The following is a 22,980-nucleotide window of genomic DNA, read 5'->3' as shown; positions in this document are numbered from 1 at the left end:
AGCTGAGGAATGAAATGTTAGTTAAGAGAAAGAGACCAGGGTTTATACACAACAAGGTGAGGTAAGGAGTTGTTTTAATATTCCATTTGAAGTTTAAGCGCAACTTGACTTCAGTCGTTCATATGTTTTTATTTCTTATTCTCTTGGCCTAATACTTATTTTAAGATTTTTTTAAAAAATTTATAACTGATTCTTTTTTTAAAAAAATAACTTACCTCTTAATGGAAAAAAATTTTGAATGCGATAAAAAATAAATTATGGTTAACTTTTTTTTAAAATTATCTTATTAGCAAAGCTTATCATTTTTTACTAATAAGATTTACGATGATAAAAATAAGAACAAATAAAAGGAAACGAAAACAATGATTTGAGGTGGAAAGTGAAGTCAATAAAAATATCTGAAAGTCAACCTGCAAGCAAAGACACAGAAATGGAGCTGGCAGCAACCCGCTTATCTGCATCGTCGGCTTCAGTTTTCAAGTCATTTTAGCTTGCACCTGGCTTTGTTGAAAACTATCTTAAACATGGCGTGTGCTTTCTCCGATACTTGCAGAGCAGTCATCGTATTCATATGGACTGCCCTTACTCTTTCGATAGTCCATGTTGCATCTGCTACCAATATTAGTATTCATGTTGCAGCATCTGAAATAGAAAGACAAGCTTTACTCAACAGCGGCTGGTGGAAGGACAGGATTCCTCAAAATACTTCAGATCATTGCGGTTGGGTTGGTATCACTTGCGATTATGAAGGAAGGATCACTGACATAGGCTTACAGAAAAGCAATATCAAAGGGGAACTTGGCCGTCTCAACTTTTCTTGCTTTCCAAACCTGCAATATCTCGATCTTGGGAGCAATAATCTATCGGGAAGCATTCCATCCCAAATTGATTCTCTTTCAAACCTTACATACATTTATTTGTATGAGAATAATCTTACAGGTGAGTGAGTTACCAAATAATTATGGTGGCTAGCTAGCCTAGCTGTTTATTTAATTTATATTCATTGAAAAAAAATCATTGAAATTCATTCGTCCTTTAATCGATCACATTACAGGTACTATACCAAAAGAAATTGGGAGCTTAAGAAATCTGGAGGTGCTTGATTTGGGTAGTAACAACCTCAATGGTGAGTTACCAATTAATTTTGGTAGCTAGATTGCCTAGCTATATATTTAATTTATATGCATTAAAAAACAATCATTGACATTCATTCTTCCTTTCATCAATCATACTGCAGGTACTATCCCTATAGAAATTGGGAGTGTACGAAATCTAGAGACTCTTTCTTTGGATGGTAACAAACTCAGTGGTGTGTTACCAATTTATTTTGGTAGATAGCTTGCCTAGCTATATATTTAATTTATATTCATTAAAAAAAAATCATTGATGTTCATTCTTTCTTTGATCAATCACATTGTAGGTACTATCCCTATAGAAATTGAGAGTTTAAGAAATCTACAGTGGCTTGATTTGAGTAGTAACAAACTCAGTGGTGAGTTATCAATTAATTTTGTTCGCTAGCTAGCCTAGTTATATATTTAATTTATATTCTTTGAAAAATAATAATTGAAATTCATTCGTCCTTTAATCAATCACATTGCAGGTACTATACCAAAAGAAATTGGGAGCTTAAGAAATCTAAAGGAGCTTGATTTGAGTAGTAACAAACTCGGTGGTGTACTACCTCAGGAAATCGAGAATCTAAAAAGTCTAACTGCATTGTCTATGGACGCTAACAACCTAGGCGGACCTATTCCTTCAACCCTGTTTCGTTTAACAAACATTGAGTATTTAAGTCTTGGTTTCAACCGGTTCAATGGATCAATTCCACGAGAAATAGTAAATCTAAAGAATTTGACTTCTTTGTCTCTCGGAGGTAACAAGCTAACTGGACATATTCCTTCAACTCTAGGTCGTTTAACTAGCCTGCAGATTTTGGATCTCAGTTCTAACCAACTCCACAGCTCCATTCCACTAGTAATAGGGAATTTTAGTGCTCTAAGCTATTTAGACTTATCTGATAACAGAATATGTGGTATCATTCCAGACGAGCTCACCAAGTTATCCCACCTCAAATATCTTAACCTTTCCTCAAACCTACTTTCAGGCCAAATACCTTTTGCAATTGGAAAACTCTTCAACCTTGCATCTCTAGACCTCTCTAAAAATAAACTTAGTGGTTCTATTCCAACTGAGATTGGCAACTGCTCAGAGTTGAGGAATTTAACATTGAACCACAACAGTTTGAATGGAAGTATTCCGCTAGAGATGGGAAAAATCTTATGGCTTCAAAACTTGGACCTTTCTCACAATAACCTTTCAGGCACAATACCTAAGACTCTCCCTCCAATGTATTTAGACATGTCATTCAACAGTTTGGAAGGTGAAATTCCCACTTATTTGCAGGGTCATCCACCAAAGAGTTTTGTAGGCAACAATGGTTTATGTGGCCATGTTAAAGGCTTTCCTTCTTGCTCTCAAAGTCAGAAGCATCCACCTTCAATCATTCTGTTTGTTAAAATTTTTCTTCCTCTCAGTCTAATTCTCCCCTTCATTATATTAGGATTCATATTACTCCTTAAACGTCAGAATAAAACTCCGAAACTCAACTCAAGAGCTGCCAAGAATGGAGATGTGTTTTCAGTGTGGAATTATGATGGTAAAATTTTATATGAAGATTTGATTAATGCAACGGAAGATTTTCATATCAAATATTGCATCGGAACTGGAGGTTACGGCAGTGTTTACAAGGCAGAGCTACCAGAAGGAAAAGTTGTTGCTTTGAAGAAGCTTCACCATTCTGAAACAGAGGATTCAGCTTTTGTCAAGAGTTTCCAAAACGAGGCTCATGTACTCTCTACCGTACGACATCGGAACATTGTGAAACTTTATGGTTTTTGTTTGCACAAAAAATGCATGTTTTTGATTTATGAGTACATGGAAAGAGGAAGCTTGTTCTGTGTTTTACGCGATGATGACGAAGCTATTGAGTTGAATTGGACAAAAAGAGTGAGCATCGTGAAGAGTGTGGCTCACGCTTTGTCGTACCTGCATCACGACTGCACTCTGTCAGTTGTTCACCGCGACATATCAAGCAACAACATTCTACTTGACTTAAATTTGGAGGCATCTGTTGCTGATTTTGGCACTGCTAGACTTCTACATGTCGATTCATCCAATAGAACCCTATGAGCGGGCACTTACGGATATATTGCCCCAGGTGAATAAAGTAATTGGTTGTATTTCTTATTACGCTCTATGGTTTTACTTTCAAAGACATAATCTTACACCTTTTCTTTTCATGTAGAACTTGCCCACACTATGGTTGTGACAGAGAAATGTGATGTTTATAGCTTTGGGGTAGTGGCACTCGAAATATTAATGGGAAGACATCCAGGAGAACTCCTCTCATCATTATCATCATCGTCGGGCCCAAAAATCATGTTGATCAATGTTTTAGACCAACGTCTCTCGCCTCCAGTGAATCAAAAGATTGTTCAAGATATTATTCTTGTTTCAACAATAGCATTTGCTTGCTTGAGTTCTCAACCGAAATCTCGACCCACAATGCAACGCATTTCTTAGGAACTTCTTGCGGGAAAGACACCAATGCAAAAAGCTCTCAAAGAAATTTCCATTTCAGAGCTGAGAAACTAAGAAATGTTTTGGCTTCATGAATCTGACAATATCCCATGAAAGGATTTCAAAATTTGAAGGTGAGCATCCTTGTGTTCTGCTGGTCTCTTTAGACCCAAATAATGATGGCAATAAGTATTGTCTCGGATCATTTTTCTATTATATCTTTATAAAAATATTATTTTACTACTTTTTCGTTATACCCGTAAGTTGATCAGTTAATTGACTAATAAAATATCAATTTCACCCTTTATGATTAAAAAAAATTACTTAAAACTTATTTACAAAATAAATTTGTAATATATTTATTAAAATGGATATAAAATACCAACATAATTCTTTTTGTTGGAATTATGAAAATGAAGCTTATTTACAAAATAAATTTATCTTATTATTTTTTTAATGAAGCTTTTTTTTAATCATGAAGGATAAAATTAGTATTTTGTTAGTCAACTAACTAGTCAACTAACGAGTCAACTAACAGTTGTAATGGAAAAGTAATAAATGATATTTTTATAAAAATATAGTTGAAAAATGATAGGAGATAATACTTGTTGTAAACATTTGATATTTGATAATTTTTAAAGTAGTAAAATAATAATAACCTAATATTCAATTATTCGTTAATCTAATTACTCGTGGTCAATAGTGGCTGATATTACCAATTATTGGACTAAACTTGTGGATTATCTGTAAACACTTGTGAGAAAATAAAAAATTAAAAAAAAAAAAAAGCAAGTTCGACAACTAGGAGAACATGACCAACAATCATTAAGCAAAGCATGAAAAACCAATAAACATAAAAGATTCACTACACGTCAAAAGCTAACATGAAAGGTCCAAAGAATTGCCAACACATGATTCTGATCCGTGGTCACAGCCAACAGCAATAATTGCCATGAGCGGCACAGCACACCTCTCAGGAATATTAAATCATGAGCGAATTAATCCTGATCAAAATTATATACACACTCATGCTAGCAGGTGTTTTAAGGTATTCAATTTAAAATTTTACGAAAATAAAGATCCTCACTTGTCGTTTTAATATGAAATTATGAAAAGTTCTCATGTTATTTTATGCGTCCATAATTAACTATGATAAAGAAACGGTCATAATGACACGTAAATTTGATCCGTGGTCACAGCCAACAGCAATAATTGCCATGAGCGGCACAGCACACCTCTCAAGAATATCAAGATTCATTTCCTCCCATTTTCTTCTCAAGCCCTCTGAGCGTGACGATGATGAACGTTCTTTCTTTCTTATTGTACTTCTCCTTCCACCCATGAATCTAATGCATATACACACAAATTAATTTTCCAGTTAATATATATATATGTATATATATATATATATATTTATATATAAAACTCTCTCTTTTAGTAATAATTTATGAGTAATATCTAATTTTTTATAACTTATTAATTATCAATTTTCGCTTAAAATTTCACTCATTGCAATATTAAATCATGAGCGAATTAATCCTGATCAAAATTAAATGCATGCTTATGGTAACAGGTGTTTTAAGGTATTCAATCTAGAATTTTACGAGGATAAAGATCCTCACTTCTCGTTTTAATATGAAATTAGGAAAAGTTCCCATGTTATTGCATGTGCCCACAATTAACTATGATAAAGAAATGGTCACAATAACATATAAGTTTTTAAAAAGGGACTCCAAAATATTCTTTTTACCATATATAATATCCTTTGAATATAAGAATTAGAAAATTAACTTTAATTTTTTTAATTAATACAAATTTAATATAAATAATATAATTTATTTGGTATACTAATAATATTAAACTATTTTTAACATTTAAAATAATATTAAAATTTTAAATTATTATATTTATTTTAATAATATATTTTTATCTTTTATAAAGACTTTAAATAAATCTTTGGGTTAAATATATTTTACAATTAACAAAATATCTACCAATTACTAAAGTTAAAACTATTTTTACATTATATTCAAAATAATTTTAATTTAAATTAGTTAATATATTTTAATATTATGTTTCTATTTATTATTAAAAATTACTTTAATATAATAAAATAGTTCTAATATATTGTAGAATATAAAAAAATTAAATATTAAAATTATTTTAAATTTGATATATTATTACATTTATTGCAATGTCAAATTTTTATTTGTTATAAAATTTTAAGGTCAATTTATTTAGAGTTTATAAAGTCAAAAGGTATTATGCTCAAACGACATCTCGGTGTCCCTTATTAAAAACTTGAGGATCTTTGTGACAATTTCCGCAAATCTTGAGGTGTAGTTGTCCTTTTTTTCGTATGGGAAAAAGTGAGATTTTAATTTTATGAAATTTAATAACTACTTTAGTAACTATCAATTGTATAACATAAAAGTTCAAGAATATTGTTCAATATGTTATAAAATAAGTAAATAATATTATGACATATCGATAATGATAGACATTACAAATATTCAATCCCAAATTTCATCCCAAATGGTGTGTCATTGATTGATTGGTTGGTAATTTTTTACAAGATTCAAGTGAATTAATTGTATTATCCTCATTAACCAATTAATAAATACCACATAATTTGAAATAATTATTTGAAATAAATAATTTAGGATGTGTAGCACTACTCATGACATATATGTATTTATTTTCAAAATTTTCTATATAAATAATAGTTATATTAAATTCAACTACACATTATAGTATTATACATTCAATGCTTGTTTGTATAACCTCACTAAAAAAGAAAGTAAACTATCTTTAAAGTTTAAACTAGGGGATAAAACGTAAGATACTTAAGAAAACGAACTAAATTCGAAATTAAAACATCATAGGTCTGCTTAATGTCGAAAGCACGACGTCGTATCTGTAATTGAACTACCAATTTTACCCTTACTACAGCTTAACTCTTGAGGCGCGCCATTTTGTTGCTCAAAAAACTGCGCGCATTACTTTCAGTCTACTGGAATCCAACAATCTTAAGGTAATTTAATTAAATTGCCTGCAGTTTCAATTTTTCGCTATGATGGCTTTACAGTTCAGTTCTGCTTCCTTATTCCATGTCTAGTTTCATTGCTTTCATGCTTTATGGCAAAAGTTTGTGTTTAATTGGTACTTCGTTGTCATTGCAAAACATCATATCAATTATAAATTTAAAGTTCGTATCCATTGTACTAATGTATTATAAATTTTAAATCATTATGCAGTCTTCTTGTTTGAAGAATTGCCTCTTACAAGCTTTCAAAATTTGTTCCTGTAAAAATTTTTGTAAGGGGCCCATTTTGATGGCTTGAAAAACTCATTTAGCATAAGTTTGATTCGATTTGGAAGTGCGCCCATGTACATCATCCAAGCAATGATTTGCTGACATATCAGTTTCTATAATTCATAAATTGTCGATCGCCTATCGGACGTATTTAATAGCTTATTCAGTAAAAGGTTGTTACTATCTAAAAATCAATATTAGGCCCAATGACCCAATTCAGCCTATCAAGCTCAGGCCTAAGATGTATTATATGCTTCTCAGAGTTCGCACCGGGCACTAACTGACAGAAACGTACGAGGAGAACATGGTTTTTGTTAGACTAGCTGTTCAGGACATTCTGCGGTTGTGTCTATTCTTACAACCTAAAGACAGTAAAGTGGTGGGAATAAAATATTACGGATTAATTTTGACAAAGCAAATTATTTTATTAAAATAAATTAATTTAACAAATAGATTATTATTTTAAAGCCCACCAATTTTGATAAAAACAAAACAAGTTATTTTTTAAAACCAACTAAAATTGACATTTTTAGGCTTGGCTTGCCCTATAAATAGGTGAGTTGAGAGCATGGAGAGATCATGATTTGAGAGAGGATTTTGAGAACTTTGAGTTCATATGTGTGTGTGTGTGTGAGTAAGCTGAACCATGTAAATTTTTATGTCTCCTGTGTTATATTTATTTTGCAATTTCATTTTAACAGTGTATCTACTTCACTCATGAATTCACTAACAGTGGTATTAGAAGCCGTTGATTGCAATAATTCGAACTAACGATGTTGTTGACACATACGGTATTATTCACATATATGATACTATTCATGTATATAGTACTATTCTCAGCAAGAATCATTAAAGGCCAAAGTGGAGTAACCGTATGGTTTTGTACAAATTTAGGAAAGTTTTGTTACCAAGGCTATAAGAGTTTGTGTTTTAAGTTAGATTATTGTGGTCTCTCTAGTCTTTCCTCGAAACTTTCTTAATGTGTAATTTCATACATATTATCACTTGCAACTATTCAAGCCGAAGTCAAAGTTTCAACAAGAGCTTATTTGGGCCATATCAATGCCTGAATATTCTTTTAAACCTTCCTTTTCAAACCATAAAACAGAATCAAGCAGATTGCAGACCAATTAGTCCGAATTTCTATTCAAATGTTTAAGGCAGAAATTTCACCAAGCCACGTGTAAGAAGAATAGACTTTTTCTTGATTGAAGTAAAATTGAGATTGAATAGAAATTCAAACTAATTGATATGCAATTCGCTTGATTTTATTGTGTGATTCAAAGAGTAAGGTCCAAAAGTGAATTCAAGCATTGATATGGCGCAAATAAGTGCTTGTCGCAACTTTGACTTTGGCTTGAATAGTCGAAATGCTAGTATATGCAAAATTGCACAACAAGATAGTTCCAAGGATAGATTGGAGGTCACAATGGTTCAACTAAAAACCCAAACTCCTTGGAGTCTCATCGTCTTAGTAACAAAACTTTTCTAAATATGTACAAAACCATACAATTACTCAATTTTGGCCTTCAATCACTCCTATTGTGAATAGTAACGTGTATGTGAATAGTATCATACATATGAATAGTATCATATATGTGAATAGTATTGTATGTGTGAATGGTATCTCTAATTCGAGTAATTGTGATTGATGGCTTCTAATATCACTATTAGTGAATTGATGAGTGAAGTAAATAGATGAATAAAATGAAATTGAGAAATAAATATAACACAGGAGACATAGAAAAGTTATATGGTTTAGCTTTTAGCACACATCTATGGGAGAAGATGAGAGAAAATATTTTACTAGTTATGTAAAGTTACAAGTATTGCAGTATTTAATCTTACAACCCAACACTCCAATACACCCTATCTCACAAATTAGAAATTACTAAATTGAGAACTTAAAATTTTCAAAATACTCTCTCAATTCATGACCTCTCTATGCTCTCAACCCCCCTATTTATAGGCAAGCCAAGCCTAAAATGTCAATTATGGTTGGTTTTAAAAAATAATTTATTTTGTTTTATCAAAATTGATGGGCTTTAAAATAATAGTTTATTTGTTAAAATTGATTTATTTTAATAAATAATTTGTTTTATCAAAATCGGTTGGTAATATTTTATTGCCACCACTTTACTATATTTAGACTCTAAGAATAGCCATTGCTGCAGAATATACTAAATAGTCTGACTAAACACCATGTGTTCCTTGCATGTCTCCATCAGGTAGTGCCTGACGTGAATTCTGAGAAGTATGTAACACATCCCATGCCTAAGTCAGATAGGCTGAATTGGATCCTTAGTCCTAATATTGATTTTTGGATAGTAACATTAATCCCCTTTGATTATGTGAGATGTGTAGTCATAGGCGAACTTATCGCATAATCAAATTATTTGCCTAAAAAAATCACATTGAAAATCAAAAGAAAATATGGTTAGTTTAAAGCTTAATAAAGATATGATATCACCAAATTGTTGTGGCTCAGTTAGCAGCGTAGACTGAGTTTGTGGAAAGAGCTCTTGAGTTCGATCCCCACTAAACACACCATTTGGGAGGGGTAAAGAGCTTTAACTATTACTATACCCCGAATCTGGATTAGTCGAGACCCAATGTGGTTGCAGGACACCGGATGATTTACAAAAAAAAAAAAAAAGAATAAAGATATGATATCAGTTGTACACGTATATGGAATAACAATCATGCTGTTTATTAATTTGAGGGAAAGTGGTGAAAGAACTCTCGCACCTTTCTTGAACTTTAAGATAACATCAAAATCTTATTCAATCCATTGAACATAAAGAAAGTTTCCCATGCAAGCGTTGTATAAGTTTTTCAAAGATTATCCAACAAGGGAATCTGCTTTTTCAGACAACTTCTGTCTCTTATAAGCACTAATGGTTAAGTGTCTAATCTTGCTTTTTCTTGACGGAAAAGAATGTGATAGTATAGCCATCAATTGTGTATATAAGAAATTTGTTATATGATTCATCAGCACAAACCTTTCACAAAGTTTAGTTCAAACATTTGGAACCCCCCGCATTTTACTCAAAAATCATAGTGGCAGAATTCCCAACTTTACAGCTTAAAAATATTTGTGTTTTATGGGAGTGGTTTAGGAAATCTTGTAGATCTTATTAACGCTACAATAGAACTTAGACGGGTACTAGGCAAATAAAAACTATGTTCAATGTATGGAAGCAGTGATATTAGGTTTATAGGGTTCATTCATAAAATTTTTCTTCCTCTCGCTTTAGTTCTCGCCTTCATAATATTTGGATTCATTTTACTTTTTAAACATAAGAATGAAAGTCTAAAACTCAAGTCAAGAGCTACCAAGAATGAAGATGCATTTTAAGTGTAGAATTATGATGGTAAAATTTTGCATGAAGATTTGATTAATGCAAAAGAAGATTTTCATATCAAATAATGCATTGGAACTATAGAGGTTATGACAGTGTATACAAGGCAAAGCTACGAGATGGAGAAGTTGTTGCTTTAAAGTAGCTTTACCATTCTAAAACAGAGGATTCAGCTTTTCTAAAGAGTTTCCAAAACCAGGCTCATTTATTCTCCACAGTACGACATCGAAATGCTGTGAAACTCTATGGTTTTTATTTGCTCAAGAAATGCATGTTTTTTATTTATGAGTGCATGGAAAGAGGAAGCTTGTTCTGTGTTCTACGCAATGAGGATGAAGCTCTTGAGCTGAATTGGACTAACAGAGTGACCATCTTGAAGAGTGTGGCTTACACTTTGTCACACCTGTATCACTATTGCACGCCATCAATTGTTTACCGCAACATATCAAGCAACAACATTCTACTTATCTCAAAATTGGATGCATTTAAAATTTTACATAGAGAAGACCCTCTCTTGTTGTTTTAATATCAAATTACGGAAGTTTTCATAACATGTCATACTTTCATCTTTAACTATGATAAAAATTAAAAGACACGATGAGATTTTTATTTTATAAAAATTAATAATTACCAATTATGTAACATTAAAATTCATTGGGAATATAGTTTGAGAGATATTATTAAGTTAGTCATGCAATAAATAAATAATATTAAAACATATGTATATTTATTTTAAAAAATACTATATTGATAGTACTCAGATTAAATTCAACTATACTATCACATTAAAATAAGAAATAAACAATCTTTACCTGTTTAAATTTGTAAGAAAATGAACTAAATTCAAAATTAAAACATGGTCTGCTTAATGCCTTAATTTCCTCGGTAATTGAATTGCCAATTTTACCCCTATCACCGCTAAACTCTTGAAGCGCGCCATTTTGCTGCTCAAAGACCTGCTCGCATTCCTTTCAGTCTACTTTGTTTAACCATTTTTTTTTTTAAATTCAGATTTAAGAACGAGGATGCTTGAATACAGTCACTACAATCCACAATCTTAAGGTAATTTAATTTTAATTATCGGCAGTTTCGATCTTTTGCTATGATGGCTTTACAGTTCATTTCTGCTTCTGATTCCATTTCTAGTTTCGTTGCTTTCACGCTTTATCGCAACACTTTGTGTTTCATTGGTACTTCGTTGTCATTGCAAAAAGTCGTAGCATTTGTATCCGTAGTTCTAATGTATTATAAATTTTTAACCATTTTGAAGAATTGCCTCTTACAAGCTTTCACATTTTTGTTTCCTGTAAAAAATTTTGTGAGGGGCCCATTTTGATTGCTTGAAAAATTCATTTAGCATAAGTTTGATTCGATTTGGAAGTTCGCTCCATTTACATCATCCAACCAATAATGTGATGACATATCAGTTTGTTTACAAAAAGTTTGCACGAGAGTTTGTATCCGTGCTTGTCAGTGCAATATGTTGATTATGTGTTTTTTTATTTGTCATTTGCCTAGGTGGTGTTGTGAGTATTGGGATGCATTTGAACTGTGTATGTTGTTGGATCAAGCTGGGGAGGTGGTGGATTCTTTTCTGAGAAGATTCGATGATATTTGGGACTTTGATTTATTCAGGTTCATGGAGTAACATAAGAGTCAGATTTTACCTCTCAGTTCATGCAATTTACCACTTACATTTGTTGCTTTCTACTATTACTTTTAAAATCCAAATCCAAATACAAAAAAAATCTCAACATTTCTTATCCTTTAGTTCTAGACTATTTTCTTTCTGAAATGCTGTGACCATGATTAGAAACTTAAAAACCCAACTGCGGTTCACCTTCTACCACAGTCAGCCTATTGTACAATCAAATGCTCAAACTTACTTTAGGACTGAACAGTTCAGCAATGATTACATTAGCTCTCTCTGCAAGCAAAACCTGTACAATGAAGCTCTTGTAGCATTTGACTTCTTGCAAAACAATACAAACTTCAGGATAAGACCTAGCACTTATGCTGATTTAATCTCTGCATGCTCTTCTCTGAGATCTCTACAACTTGGAAGAAAAGTCCATGATCATATTTTATCGTCCAAGTGTCAGCCAGATGCTGTTCTACATAACCATATTCTTAATATGTACGGAAAATGTGGTTCATTGGAGGATGCTAGAATGGTTTTTGATGAAATGCCGCAAAGGAATGTGGTCTCTTGGACTGCTATGATCGCTGGATGCTCTCAGAATGGCCAAGAAAATGCTGCGATTGAACTGTACGTACAAATGCTACAGTCAGGACTTATGCCGGATCAGTTTACCTTTGGAAGCATAATAAGAGCTTGCTCAGGTCTATGCTGTGTTGGCTTAGGAAGACAACTTCATGCCCATGTCATAAAATCAGAACATGGTTCTCATCTTATTTCACAGAATGCTCTAATCGCAATGTACACAAAGTTTGATCGAATTTTGGATGCATGGAATGTGTTTTCCAGTATCGCTAGAAAGGATATAACTTCATGGGGTTCAATGATTGATGGGTTTTCCAAACTTGGTTGTGAGTTAGAAGCTTTGAGCCATTTTAATGAAATGCTCCATCATGGTGGTTACCAGCCAAATGAATTTATATTTGGCAGTGTTTTTAGTGCTTGTAGCACTCTCCTACATCATGAATGTGGGAGGCAGGTACATGGTATATGCATAAAATTCGGGTTGGGTAGAGATATTTTTGCCGGATGTTCCTTTTGTGACATTTATGCCCGATGTGGTTTGTTAGATTTTGCAAGAACTGTATTTAATGAGATGGAAAGCCCTAATTTAGCATCATGGAATACAATTATTGCTGGGGTTGCTAGTTGTAGCAATGCCAACGAAGCCATGTCACTCTTTTCAGAAATGGGGGATCGTGAGTTGATACCTGATGGGCTCACTGTTCGTTCCCTACTTTGTGCTTGCACCAGCCCTTTGTCACTTTATCAGGGTATGCAAATTCACTCCTATATTATTAAGAAGGGGTTTTATTCGAATGTTCCTGTCTGTAATGCTATACTGGTATGTATGCTAAGTGCTCTGTTCTCTGCAATGCCTTACTGGTATTTAAAGAGTTGGGCAAAAATGCAGATTTAGTTTCTTGGAACTCAATTCTTGCAGCTTTCTGCAGCAGCACCAGGCTGGAGAATTATTCAGATTATTTAGCCTAATGCTTGCTTCTCAAACTAAGCCGGATCACATTACTTTCAATGATGTAATGGGGGCTTGCGCAGCAATGGCTTCTTTAGAAATGGGAACTCAACTTCATTGCTACATAATGAAAACTGGGCTTGCACTTGATGTTTTTGTCATGAATGGATTGATGGACATGTATGTAAAATGTGGCTCCCTTGGAAGTGCTCGGGAGCTCTTTAACTTTATGGAGGCTCCAGATGTTGTCTCGTGGAGTAGTTTGATTGAGGGATATGCTCAGGTTGGATGTGGAGAGGAAGCTCTTTAACTTTATGGAGGATCCAGATGTTGTCTCGTGGAGTAGTTTGATTGTGGGATATGCTCAGTTTGGATGTGGAGAGGAAGCTCTTAAACTGTTTAGAAGGATGAGAAGTTCAGGAGTTAGGCCAAACCATGTGACACTTGTTGGTGTCCTTACAGCCTGCAGTCATGTTGGACTGGTAGAAGAAGGGTTGCAGTTGTATAGGATCATGCAAAATGAGTATGGGATTATACCAACAAGAGAGCGCCGTTCTTGTGTGGTTGACTTGCTTGCTCGTGCTGGACGTGTACATGAAGCTGAGGATTTTATCAACCAAATGGCTTTTGACGATGATATCGTGGTATGGAAGTCTCTGTTAGCTTCCTGTAAAACCCATGGGAATGTTGATGTTGGAAAACGAGCTGCCGAGAATATTTTGAAAATCGATCCTACAAATTCTGCCGCTCTTGTATTGCTTTGCAACATATATGCTTCTTCCGGAAAGTGGGAGGAAGTCGCTAGATTAATGGGCTCAATGAAGGAAAGAGGTGTGAGGAAAGTTCCTGGTCAGAGCTGGATTGAAATTCAGACTAAGATCCATGCCTCGGGCAATGACATCAGTGGCAATTAAAACCCATGTTTTGCCTGCTCTGAAGTCATCAACAGCATTTTCTCGCTGTATTTAACAGGAAAGTCATATGATATGCAAGTGATGTGTGGTATGAAAATATCACGGTAATAGCGTTTATGGAATTACAATATCACCACTCAGAAGTTTGTCCACATTAGTCAATTCGAACCATCTAAACTTGGGCATTTCTATTACTGATAATGATATTGTAAAACCAATAAGGTTTAGGCAAAAAATGAGAAAACATAAAAAAAAATTCCAGGAGCTCAGCACTGCACAATGAGCGTACTCTCGAAGGATTAGAGCATGCTTTCACCACAGGATTGATAATGCTTTGACAAGTTGCCCACCTCGAATACTTTATCAACTTCATCAAGGACAAGATATTCAACCCTACACAGAAAACACATGTGAGAAGCATTTCAACTTCAATAATGGGAAGTATCGAACAAATAAAACTTGACAACATAACTCTGAGATGTTCAGCTGATCCAAATATTCAGCTACTCGTTATGGTAATCTTAGTAATCATTATAGTATTCATCTTATACCCAACCAAGTTTGACTTACTCCCATCTGAGTTTCAATTTCACAGGAATATTTAACACCATCTGAAGTAAATCATTAAGTTACCAAGACTAGGGTTAAAACAATAGTTTGTATCCATATTCGAATCTAACCCTTTGATGCATGCAGCCATACCAAAGGGGGAAAAAAAATGCAAGTAACAAACACTCATTATTTTGATAGATATATGCACACATGCAGGTACAGTGCCATTCAACTGATTGGTGATAAATACTGTTCGATAAACTTTGTTTTCAATTTCTGAAAATAATTTTTCAAAGTAGGTTGGAAAATAATGAACGCATGCTCTAGATTCAAAACCAAAAATCTATTATCAAGGAGCAGGGGCAAATCAATCGTAAATAATTTGTTAGACAAGTGCCGACAATAGTCTAGTATTACAATATTCCTCAAATGCATTTTAATAGTACTATAATATCTTGTGCCTAGCTGTACTTTTTTTTTTCTCTAATAGATAATTATTTTAGAATGGTGTAAGTATGTTGAAGACATAAATAAAGTGTTTGATAAGTTTAAAACTTAAAAAACACTCATTGAAACACAAATTGGCAGAAAGATCAAGAGATAAAAAACCTAATAATGGATTAGATTTTGCAGCAAAAGGTTTGAAGATTTACGTGCAATTAATAGGATAGCTGGGCACAAGATAGTAAGGCATACATCTCAACAAAAGTTTTTGGCAGATGTATTAATGTGATATTTATGCACATTGAAATGCATGTTGATCCATTCAAGACTCCAATTGAAATATGGTCTGGAAACCAGTAGAGTAATCCAATTAGAAGATATTTGGTTGTTTTGTATACGCATATGCAGAGCAAAAATAACTAGAATCAAGAGCTTTGAAATATGCATTCCTGAGATATCCATATGGGATCGAAGTATACAACCTTCGATGTACAGCCTTGAAGAAACTTAGGTGTATCATAAGCGAAGATGTGGTCTTTCATGAATCAAGGATGGTTCAAAACACATCCGCATCTGATACAAAAACCAAAGAGGAAGAAAGCAAGGCAGAAAAACACATGTAGAGGTGGAGCTAATAAGGCCTAAGCTTGATTTGAGTGTCATCAGAAAACTTGGCACACCAATATGCTTCATTTAAGTGTCATTAAGCTGTCTCTTGGAAAATTTAAATATGTTGGCATAAAAATCTTGTCAACTAGTAAAATAAATTAAATATACTAAATATAACATAAAATTTAATGTCATCCAACATTTAGCCCACGTCCACAAGTAGGAATTTAAAGCTTTCACTATAAAAAAATGATTCCTACTTTTGTTGTTATAGTCACCTCATCTTTTGTGTACTAAGAGAGGCGTTATATATATAGTGTTCTACTGATAACAAAGAATTCTAATCCAAACTCTTCATTTATGTCACTTAAGATTCAGATAATCCATAATATTATCTTCTATGGATGATAGCACAACTGATTTATATCCCTATCTCTTTGAATCGAGCTTCTAAATCATTCCACGTTTAGAGCTGGGGGTTGAATCATGGTCTCACAGACTTGTGGTGATTTGAACTTTTTGGCACCATCTTCTACGTAGTCCATGATCTTGCATCTAGTCCATGGACTTATGATTTTGTTGCAGAACTAATGGGCTCTGTTGTAGAGTTAGTGGTTCTGCTGCAAGCTTCATGGGCTTTATGGACTCTGTTGCAGGACTAATGATCGTACTGCAAGATTCACGACACTAGCATTTCTTCTTTGATTTTTCATAACTCTGCTGTAGGAATTATGATCTTCCCTCGAGATTCATGACACCGACATTTTTTTCTTTGAATTTTCACGATCATGCTGCAGGATTCATGATGTCAGCATTTCTTCTTTGACTTTTCGTATTTCTTATAATAACAAAATCTTAGGATCAGATGGATGTGGTTTGTTTAAACGTCAATTTGTTTAAACAGAACCTGTCCATTACCAAAACTTGCTTTTTCAAGAAATTTCAATCCAAAAACTTTGAAAACAAGGAATGAATTTGGTTGCTTGATCCATGTAGTTTGTTAATCCTTGAATGTGTTTCACGGCATTAAGGTACCTTTCATTGAAGCTGTTTTTCAAATGGTCAATGTTTCCGTATCAAAAAAAAAAAAACATTTTTAGAAATTCCTGTAGAACTTTGACTTCAATTTTTCATGTGCATGAGTTAGAGTTAAAGTTTGGAAAATGATGTTTGCCCCGGGTCAAATTCCGGGTCAAACCCTGAACTGAACGCACCGTTTTATTAAGTTAAAAACGCACCGTTAAATTGGTTCTCAAATCTCAAGAACAAGTTGAGGAGCAATTATTGCTCTTGCTCTTCTTGTTGGTCCTGTGGTTGTGGGGAACAGAGAGTTGGGGCGAAGGCTTTAGTAGTGACTGTTGTGGGTGTGAGAGCTAGAGAGGAGAAATTGTGAGAGAAGAAGAGCCGACGGGTGGGGATAGAAGTGAGGTGGGGTTTACGGAGTTGGTATTTTGAGAGGATTGTGGAGGTTGTGGATATGCAGAGGGGTCTGAACAAGAAACCCATTGTTGTCGCCATCGTCACTGCAGCGGTGCTGTACTGGCTAAGATTTTTAACAAATAAAATCTTAATGAAAAATATATTAGTTTGAAAGTCTCTGCATGACTGTGCATAACTGCAATGCTTCGACCTTCTTCATCTCATTCATAACCCAAATTTGAAGGTTTGCTGATAAGTTTCAAGACGAGGATATTTCTTCCCAAAGACATTTGACTAATTCCGGTGCTTGAGATAAAGAGTCTGTACTGTTGATGATGAACTTCATTGCTGGAACTAAAAGACACAAAATTATTGTTTTTTAATTTTTATTGTTTTTGTTTATTGAATTAAAGCATCAAGTTTCTGTCTTGCCTCATTCATGTTTTCTTTGCTTCTATCTTATTGGATGAAGTTAAAGCCAAAGATTAGTCCTCAAAACGGCATCGTTGCGTGAAGAAATGAGCTCATCTGTCTTAACAAAAATTGATCCTTAAAACGGTGTCGTTTTTTCAAGTTCGGGGTTTGACCCGGGGCAAACATCAGCACTCTTAAAGTTTTAGTCATTGAAAAAGTACTGCAATAAAGTGAAGGTGATTATTCAATGAAATGTAAGTAGTAGAGTAATTTTCAAACTTAAACAGTAAATTAGAAAAACCAAGTGTGACTTTGTCGGTGAGAAAATGTAACCAAACGTGTTTTTGCTCTTTTCATTTTTATATATAATTTTGATTTAAAAAAAAAAACTAAGGCATGCATTTAAATTTTTAAAAATATTACTATCATAAACATCATTTTTTTTTGTCTAAAACAAGGTTACAAAAGCCCCCTAAGTAGCCAAGTGCTATAATTTTAAGTAGATTTGTGTGGCTAAAGCCAGTGTGTTATTGTCCCAATCCATGGTCTAAACCTCTAAAATCCTGGGGGCACCACCCCAAAAAATAAGAAGAAAACTATGCTTTACGAATGTAAAGAGAATATAATTTGGATTCGGTCTAAAGGCATGACGATTGACTTATTAATTTCAAAATCAAAACTATGTTCGATGCTTTAATTAATTTACTTTCTTCTCTGCTTCTTCCGCAACTTTTTTAAAACCGCGTTTCAGAAAAAGTTGGGTACATGAAACACGAATATGTATAGTATATAGGAAAACATTTTCTTTATAATATATCAACTCAAAGTTAAGAGATCAACTACTCATCAATTTTAGTCTTAGCCTCCCTCAGGACCCTGCCCGAGAGGTTTCAAGCAGATTTAATTAGAGAGTTCGAATCCTAAAAAATATAAGGGCTAAAAAATCGATTTTGAATACCTAGTACCCATACCTATATTACGAAAAAATAAAATAAAAAATTCTTGGCCAGAGCAGAGTCATTTCCCATCAACCTTGGTTGAAATAATGTTAAACATGGTGTCTGTTTTCTCAAGAAATCAAACCACTTTCTACATAATAGGAAAAGTGATTCATTATTCAATTTGTGAATAGCTTTAATTGTTTTATAGAAGTCTCTACACTTGTCAAATGAAGGAAAAACGTGCATGTGACCCCAAGAGAAAAAAAAAAGTAATAATATCATCTGGACTCGGTCTAAAGACACATCACGATCGATTTATTCATTTCAAACTTAAAACGTTGTCTGATGCTTTACTGTCTGCTCTTCTTTTACTGTAATTTTACTGAAACCGCGTTAATAAAACATGAATTATGTACATACGTAAAAATATATGAATTAGTCCATCATCTCAAAATTATTTAAGTAGGCAGAGTTTAGTCACCCGCAGGTTTGTTCATGAACAAAATCCAAAAATCATTTTAGCTTGAACCTAGCTTTGTTGAAACTATCTTAAACATGGAGTGTGGTTTCTTCAATACTTGCAGAGCAGTCATCGTATTCATATGGGCTGCCCTTACTCTTTTGATAGTCCATGTTGCATCTGCTACCAACATTAGTATTCATGTTGCAGCATCTGAAATAGAAAGACAAGCTTTACTCAACAGCGGCTGGTGGAAGGACAGGATTCCTCACAATACTTCAGATCATTGCGGTTGGGTTGGTATCACTTGCGATTATGAAGGAAGGATCACTGACATAGGCTTAGCGGAAAGCAAGATCAAAGGGGAACTTGGCCGTCTCAACTTTTCTTGCTTTCCAAACCTGCAATATCTCGATCTTTCGAACAATAATCTATCGGGAAGCATTCTGTCCCAAATTGGTTCTCTTTCAAATCTCAAATACCTTGATCTGGATCGGAATAATCTTTCAGGTGAGTGAGTTACCAAATAATTATGGTGGCTAGCTAGCCTAGCTGTTTATTTAATTTATATTCATTGAAAAATAATCATTGAAATTCATTCATCTTTTAATCGATCATATTGCAAACACTATACCAAAAGAAATTGGGAGCTTAAGAAATTTAAAGGAGCTTCTTTTGGGTAGTAACAACTTCAATGGCGAGTTACCAAATAATTATGGTGGCTAGCTATTTATTTAACTTATATTCATTGAAAAATAATAATTGAAATTCATTCGTCTTTTAATCGATCACATTGCAGGTACTATACCAAAAGAAATTAGGAGCTTAAGAAATCTGAAGGTGCTTGATTTGAGTAATAACAATCTCAATGGTGAGTTACCAAAAAATTATGGTGGCTTGCTAGCCTAGCTATATATTAAATTTATATTCATTGAAAAATAATCATTGAAATTCATTCGTCCTTTAATCGATCACATTGCAGGTACTATACCAAAAGAAATTGGGAGCTTAAGAAATCTGGAGGTGCTTGATTTGAGTAGTAACAACCTTAATGGTGAGTTACCAAATAATTATGGTGATTTATATTCATTGAAAAATAATAATTGAAATTCATTCGTCCTTTAATCGATCGCATTGCAGATACTATACCAAAAGAAATTGGGAGCTTAAGAAATCTGAAGGAGCTTGATTTGAGTAGTAACAACCTCAATGGTGAGTTACCAAAAAATTATGGTGGCTAGCTAGCCTAGCTATATATTAAATTTATATTCATTGAAAAATAATCATTGAAATTCATTCATCCTTTAATCGATCACATTACAGGTACTATACCAAAAGAAATTGGGAGCTTAAGAAATCTAGAGGGGCTTGATTTGAGTAGTAACAAACTCAATGGTGTATTACCTCAAGAAATCGGGAATCTAAAAAGTCTAATCGGACTGTTTGTGAGGAATAACACATTAGGTGGGCCTATTCCTTCAACCCTATTTCGTTTAACAAACCTTGAGGTTTTATATCTTGGTTTCAACCAGTTCAATGGCACAATTCCACGAGAAATAGGACATCTAAAGAATTTGACTTATTTGTTTATCAAAGTTAACAAGCTAACCGGAGCTATTCCTTCAACTCTAGGTCAGTTAACCAGCTTGCTCCAATTGGATCTCAGTTCTAACCAACTCCACAGCTCCATTCCACTAGAAATAGGGAGTCTTAGTGCTCTAGAGGAGTTAGACTTATCTGATAATAAAATACATGGTATCATTCCAGATGAGCTCACCAAGTTATCCTAACTCAAAAATCTCAACCTTTCCTCAAACTTACTTTCAGGGCAGATACCTTCTGCAATTGGAAAACTCTTCAACCTTAAGTATCTCGACCTCTCTAAAAATAAACTTGGTGGTTCTATTCCAACTGAGATTGGCAACTGCTCAGAGTTAAAGAATTTAACATTGAACCACAACAGTTTGGATGGAACTATTCCCCCAGAAATGGGAGAAATTTTATTGCTTCAAACTTGGACCTTCCCACAATAACCTTTCAGGCACCATACCTAAGACTCTCTATCCAATGCATTCAGACATGTCATTCAACAGTTTGGAAGGTGAAATTCCTTCTAATTTGCGGGATAATCCACCAAAGAGTTTTGCCGGCAACAATGGTTTTTGCGGCCATGTTGAAGGTTTTCCTTCTTGCTCTCAAAGTCAGAAGCATCCACCTTCAATCATTCTGTTTGTTAAAATTTTTCTTCCTCTCAGTCTAGTTCTCGCCTTCTTTATATTAGGATTCATATTACTCCTTAAACGTCAGAATAAAACTCTGAAACTCAACTCAAGAGCTGCCAAGAATGGAGATGTGTTTTCGGTGTGGAATTATGATGGTAAAATTTTATATGAAGATTTGATTAATGCAACTGAAGATTTTCATATTAAATATTGCATCGGAACTGGAGGTTATGGCAGTGTTTACAAGGCAGAGCTACCAGACGGAAAAGTTGTTGCTTTGAAGAAGCTTCACCATTCTGAAACAGAGGATTCAGCTTTTGTCAAGAGTTTCCAAAACGAGGCTCATGTACTCTCCACTGTACGACATCGGAACATTGTGAAACTTTATGGTTTTTGTTTGCACAAAAAATGCATGTTTTTGATTTATGAGTACATGGAAAGAGAAAGCTTGTTCTGTGTTTTACGCCATGATGACGAAGCTATTGAGTTGAATTGGACTAAAAGAGTGAACATCGTGAAGAGTGTGGCTCATGCTTTGTCGTACCTGCATCACGACTGCACTCTGTCAATTGTTCACCGCGACATATCAAGCAACAACATTCTACTCGACTCAAATTTGGAGGCATTTGTTGCAGATTTTGGCACTGCTAGACTTCTACATGTTGATTCATCAAATAGAACCCTACGAGCGGGCACTTACGGATATATTGCCCCAGGTGAATAAAGTAATTGGTTGTATTTCTTTTTACGCTCTATGGTTTTACTTTCAAAGACATAATCTTACACCTTTTCTTTTCATGTAGAACTTGCTTACACTATGGTTGTGACAGAGAAATGTGATGTTTATAGTTTTGGGGTAGTGGCACTCGAAATATTGATGGGAACACATCCAGGAGAACTCCTCTCATCATTATCATCATCATCATTGGATCCAAAAATCATGTTGATCGATATTTTAGACCAACGTCTCTTGCCGCCAGTGAATCAAAAGATCGTTCAAAATATTATTCTTGTTTCAACAATAGCATTTGCTTGCGTGCGTTCTCAACCGAAATCTCGACCCACAATGCAAGGCATTGTTGAAAACAGCAGTTGTGAAGAGTCAAAGATTGACCTTGAATCCAAGCTGGCATGCCACCTAAGCTTCTGTAATCTACAGCCAGCTGACATGGAAGATGAGTCAGGATTATTGAGCTGGCAGAACAGCTGTGCTGAAGAATATCAGCACATAAGCATGGAGCAGCTGAAGATTCTAGAATTCTAAAATGATTGGCTCATGATTGGCAGTCTGACAAATTGGTTTTTCCGTGTAATATTCTTTATTAGCTGTCATTGTTTTCTTGTCTCTATATATACTACAATTGCTCTGTAATACAGCAGTCAAGCAAGAAATAATAAGAAGGAATACTTTGTCTTGTTCACTCTGCTTGTAATACTAAGCAATCCTCCAGAATTTAAGTTGGTATCAGAGCCATTCCTTTAGCTATGGCAAGCAGCAGTGACAATGAAACAAATGTTAATCCAACACAGGTTGATTCAAGTGATCAACCAGACGATTTGAATCAAAACACT

The 22,980-nt window shown here is 34.1% G+C and overlaps 2 protein-coding genes and 1 pseudogene across 10 annotated transcripts; all 3 read left to right on the top strand.

Moving 5' to 3' along the window:
• The first annotated feature begins 387 nt into the window (after positions 1 to 387).
• Positions 388 to 22,687, top strand: LOC102617496 (probable leucine-rich repeat receptor-like protein kinase At1g35710). 7 transcript variants are annotated; one of them, XM_052443422.1, is made up of 7 exons: positions 413 to 939; positions 1,055 to 1,126; positions 1,238 to 1,294; positions 1,421 to 1,492; positions 1,604 to 2,731; positions 21,636 to 22,124; positions 22,212 to 22,687. In XM_052443422.1, the coding sequence occupies exons 1-7, from the start codon at positions 525 to 527 to the stop codon at positions 22,670 to 22,672; spliced, it is 2,694 nt and encodes an 897-aa protein (XP_052299382.1). In that variant the 5' UTR covers positions 413 to 524; the 3' UTR covers positions 22,673 to 22,687. The 7 variants fall into 7 exon arrangements, with proteins under 7 accessions (XP_015386577.1, XP_052299382.1, XP_052299380.1 ...); XM_052443420.1 differs by having other exon boundaries at positions 1,238 to 1,330; XM_052443421.1 differs by having other exon boundaries at positions 414 to 939; positions 1,238 to 1,309.
• On the top strand, positions 11,783 to 14,491 carry LOC102617202 (pentatricopeptide repeat-containing protein At3g53360, mitochondrial-like; annotated as a pseudogene).
• Positions 19,184 to 21,396, top strand: LOC107177367 (MDIS1-interacting receptor like kinase 2-like). 3 transcript variants are annotated; one of them, XM_015531078.3, is made up of 5 exons: positions 19,185 to 19,696; positions 19,986 to 20,057; positions 20,169 to 20,240; positions 20,327 to 20,398; positions 20,510 to 21,396. In XM_015531078.3, exons 1-5 carry the CDS (start codon positions 19,282 to 19,284, stop codon positions 20,974 to 20,976), a joined length of 1,098 nt encoding a protein of 365 aa, XP_015386564.1. In that variant the 5' UTR covers positions 19,185 to 19,281; the 3' UTR covers positions 20,977 to 21,396. The 3 variants fall into 3 exon arrangements, with proteins under 3 accessions (XP_052299389.1, XP_015386564.1, XP_052299388.1); XM_052443428.1 differs by lacking the exon at positions 19,986 to 20,057 and having other exon boundaries at positions 19,186 to 19,696; XM_052443429.1 differs by lacking the exons at positions 19,986 to 20,057; positions 20,169 to 20,240; positions 20,327 to 20,398 and having other exon boundaries at positions 19,184 to 19,696.
• Positions 22,688 to 22,980: the final 293 nt, after the last annotated feature.

This window comes from Citrus sinensis, chromosome 6 (assembly GCF_022201045.2).
Source record: "Citrus sinensis cultivar Valencia sweet orange chromosome 6, DVS_A1.0, whole genome shotgun sequence".
NCBI classification, from domain to species: domain Eukaryota; kingdom Viridiplantae; phylum Streptophyta; class Magnoliopsida; order Sapindales; family Rutaceae; genus Citrus; species Citrus sinensis.
The sequence above is the reverse complement of the archived record's forward strand: the minus strand, read 5'-3'. Positions and strand labels throughout refer to the sequence as shown.

What these genes read in the sequence shown, in the direction of transcription:
- LOC102617496 (XM_052443420.1), top strand. Translation starts at nt 525, where the DNA reads ATGGCGTGTGCTTTCTCCGATACTTGCAGAGCAGTCATCGTATTCATA. An exon ending in GGGTAGTAACAACCTCAATG is followed by an intron (nt 1,127 to 1,237) that starts GTGAGTTACCAA and finishes ATCATACTGCAG; the next exon opens with GTACTATCCCTATAGAAATT. An exon ending in TGTGTTACCAATTTATTTTG is followed by an intron (nt 1,331 to 1,420) that starts GTAGATAGCTTG and finishes ATCACATTGTAG; the next exon opens with GTACTATCCCTATAGAAATT.
- LOC107177367 (XM_015531078.3), top strand. Translation starts at nt 19,282, where the DNA reads ATGGAGTGTGGTTTCTTCAATACTTGCAGAGCAGTCATCGTATTCATA. An exon ending in GGATCGGAATAATCTTTCAG is followed by an intron (nt 19,697 to 19,985) that starts GTGAGTGAGTTA and finishes ATCACATTGCAG; the next exon opens with GTACTATACCAAAAGAAATT. An exon ending in GAGTAGTAACAACCTTAATG is followed by an intron (nt 20,241 to 20,326) that starts GTGAGTTACCAA and finishes ATCGCATTGCAG; the next exon opens with ATACTATACCAAAAGAAATT.